Here is a 3750-nt window from a genome sequence, read left to right as displayed (position 1 = left end):
CAATTTAAACTTTAGCAGAAGTAATAAACTCAGCATCTAACACACGAGTATAAGTGCCATACAAACACATCAAATCATTTAATTTAGAGGAAACATCAAGAAAACAAACACTGAATAAATAAAAACTAAATGCAGTGATATAATGCTTTAGATTTGATTTGGAAAACAATTTGCTGTAGCACAAAACATTACAAACTGAAATATAAAAGGTAAGTACAAAATCACTTATACAACGAATTGGATACTAATGTAGGAAAATACGATACACAAAATAGAAAGCCTGTAAGTGATTTTGCCTGAATCTTAATAACAGGTGAAGATGTTTGTAAAATATGATGTTACTCATTTACAGCATTGTCAATGGGAGAGTCTTCTGATTTTATAATCCTCTGAAATGCTGCTAACAAACAAAAATGTATTGAAGAACTAAATTCTAACTTCAATCTCATGAAAGATCCCAATGATCTTTAAAAAGGCTTCAACTAGACCCCCCAAATATCTGATAAAAGAAGAAAACATAACCCGTACATAATAGAATACAAGTAAACTACCTAACTCAACTAAACAATAAATAACCCTGATGCATCTGCACAACCATCTTTATTGCCCTGCATATCACAACCAACCCAGGGTTAAACAATTATCTTTAAATCCAATTAACAAAATATGGATTATACTGATGACTAGTTGCCATTACATTGGAACTTGTTAATCAAGCATCTTAAGATCTATTAAACACTTGGAATCTGTAACTTGCCTTCAGTCTGCACCATATCTGTTTGTTGAGGCTCAGGAGTAGGATTTCTTTGTGAGACCGGCGGCCCGTCTCTTCTTCTCTCATATCGTCGTGGCTCATATGACCGTGCCTTGCTGTAACTCTTGCGGGGTGGTGGCCTCTCAGTTTGTCTTGGTTGAGGTCTTGGTACCACCTTCCCATCTACAAACTTGTCCCCTATACAACAGAAATTTCTATCAGAAACCATCTCAAAGTGGAAATGCATCCAAAACAAAATAGCCGCAAAGATAACTGGGTCCAGTCCCACAAAGTTATGAAGAACCAAAGTCCACTACAGGGAAAAAATGACCCTTGGTTGGCTAGACTCCTGAAATCCAACTCCAAATTTCTTACGGTCCCCGAAGGCAGTACTTATGATATTGTCAAGTAATTATATAGATCAAACTCTACAAACTAGCAAATGGCAACTGAAATGGCACTTCATCAACAGAACAAGTTTGGTAATTATATAGATCAAAATCCACAAACTAGTGAATGGCAATTGAAATGGCACCTCATCAACAGAACAAGTTTGTTCCTTGCTTGTAAATATAGAGATGCATCATTGGTATGGTATAGTTTGTGTGTTATAAATGTTCTACTCTACCAAACTCAAAAAAACTCATAACTTCATCCTTGAAGATATGGTCCCTAAAAGGCTAGAATGGGACCTTCAGCAAGGGACCCGTATTCTTTGTTATCAATATACACCCATAAACATATAGAGACACTTAAGGTTGATGAGGATGAATCCCACAACTTCATACTTGTTGATATGGCTCCTTAGGCAAAGGTGCCAACCTTCCTTGTTTTTTATTCATACAAATGTACTTTAAACAGCTCTGTAACAATGCAAGTGCATGATTATGGATAAGAATAGAATAACTTTGTGCTTGTAGGTTTGAGTCCGTAAACAAAATACCAAACCCATAGTGCCATGTGCTGGAGAGAATGGAACTCATAACTTCTAACTCGTAAATATTTCCACAAGATTGATGTACTTAAATGGCCAGACATTTCCTACATCCTTTGAAAAACAATGTTTTCCTATATTTGAGCACAAATACAATCATCCAAAGGGTTGTAACATAATCATAAATGTCAAGGGCTGCATTCTTAAGAGAGTGAAGCATGATGGGGTAAATTACTGGGAACAGCTATCACTGTGAATGCTTGTAATGAAAAAGTGGTGAGTGAGCACACTTCAATAGGTCACTGTTTCGGTGCCAAACCCTAAGAAAAAAAAATGTCATAACAAAGCATCATCAGAAAACGTGAGAGGCACCATCCAATTCAAAAGTAAAATGACAAAAACTTAATCGTCATAATTACCTCCATAATCTTTGTTGGGGACATCAATGTAAGAATCAGGCAGAACCCAAAGCACTCCAGGTAGCCCTGAAGACAAAAGGCAAAATGTTAGAAAATCCTAAGTAACATTTTTTCCACATAACAGAGACAAATACAAGCCCAAGAAGAATATACCCTTGCATTTTTCAGAAAGTTCCTCCGAAATTAGTGCTTGAAATCCAGTGTAAGTTGTCGTAGACAATGCGTATATTCTCTTTTTGGCCTCCTCTTCGCTGCAAAGTACAATCCAAAAATACAAAGAATTGAGTACCGGATCTTCAATGACAGTAGCTCGTCTCTACTGCTGATTAGTCACATACAACCTTAAAAAGAATGTTCAACAATACGCAAAAGCATTGAAGTACAGAATACAAAGTCTCCATGATAATAGGCCAAACCCATTGCTAATGAATCTCTTACAAAACAAATAAACTGTTATAAAGTAATTTAAAAATGATTCAAAATACCGTACCTTCCTACAACTTGGGCAAGTGTCTTAATATATGTGTCAATCATTTCCTCCGAAGAAGGTTTCAGTTCCTTGGGAAACTCCATAACAATAAGCCAGTGTTCATAATCACAGCCTGGAAGCAGTATGGTTTCCCTGGGAGGCCTGTTGCCACCATAGTTGGAAGATGAATCATTTACGGCACAGCAGATATATTTGTTGTTGTGTACAGTGGGTCTTGTTGATTTGATGTTGGACAAAGTGGGTTTCACTAATTTGGGCTTGAGGGATTGGATAGCCAGAGCAGAGAATGAACTGTTCTGAAATGAGGAATAGAGAAGTGGGGAAAGGGAATAAGAAAATGAGGTTTTTGGCAGAGAAGAAGATGGTGTTTGAGATAAGGGTGGATGCTTGGGATGACATGAAGAGGAACACGGACAGGGATAGAAGAGGGCCATCTGTGAAATGAAGTGAGAAAAATGAAAGAGGGTCCTAACTACTAAGTAAAAAGGTGTGATTTTAAAAGATAGATCTTTCGGTTGCCTTAATAGGTGGGAGTTTTGGGTCGCATCATCCTCATACCATTCGAGCTTTTTAAAGAATTTTCATGAACGACATAGTTAATGTTTCATCCATTTTTTTTTCTTCTCTTCTCCCTTTTACATAAATAAAAACATGAAATAAGTATTACATTAATTTGTAAAAGTAAAATATATTATTTTAAAAGAAAGTAAAGTTGAGATGGTCACAATTTGAAATTCTCTTAAGGTGGAGTCTTAGAAATTAAATTCAAAAAGAAAACATAAAGTTTAACAAAGTAATGAGAGTTCTAAGTATTAGAAGTAGAAGGCAAGTCATAGACATTTAGTTTCCATACATCAAGATTATCTTAATCATCAAAATTGGCTCTTGGTCAATGGGAGTATCTTGGTTAGAAAAATAGCAAAGGTGAGATAAGAGAATTTGCCCCTATTTGGCTATTTAAGGGTTCCTCTAATGCGATGTTTATGAGAAGTTGAATGTTAATAGGATGATTGGGACAAACCATGGACACTGCGACTACAAGCTCTACATTGAGAAGTGTGATAATTATTAGACCCTTGGGTATTCTAACTTTTGCCATGTTGATGCCCTCGTGGCAAGGTTTGACCCTTGGTGGACTGAGGCGAGGAGGTCA

General features: G+C 36.5%; 1 protein-coding gene across 1 annotated transcript; it reads right to left on the bottom strand.

Annotated features, from left to right (window-relative positions):
• Positions 1–274: 274 nt before the first annotated feature.
• On the bottom strand, positions 275–3168 carry LOC131030640 (multiple organellar RNA editing factor 9, chloroplastic). The gene is made up of 5 exons (XM_057961543.2): positions 2598–3168; positions 2261–2358; positions 2108–2173; positions 758–952; positions 275–608 (listed from the first exon to the last, which is right to left on the bottom strand). The coding sequence occupies exons 1-5, from the start codon at positions 3029–3031 to the stop codon at positions 601–603; spliced, it is 801 nt and encodes a 266-aa protein (XP_057817526.2). The 5' UTR covers positions 3032–3168; the 3' UTR covers positions 275–600.
• Positions 3169–3750: the final 582 nt, after the last annotated feature.

This window comes from Cryptomeria japonica, chromosome 3, assembly GCF_030272615.1.
Source record: "Cryptomeria japonica chromosome 3, Sugi_1.0, whole genome shotgun sequence".
Classification (NCBI taxonomy): domain Eukaryota; kingdom Viridiplantae; phylum Streptophyta; class Pinopsida; order Cupressales; family Cupressaceae; genus Cryptomeria; species Cryptomeria japonica.
This window is presented reverse-complemented; position numbering and strand designations above follow the sequence as displayed.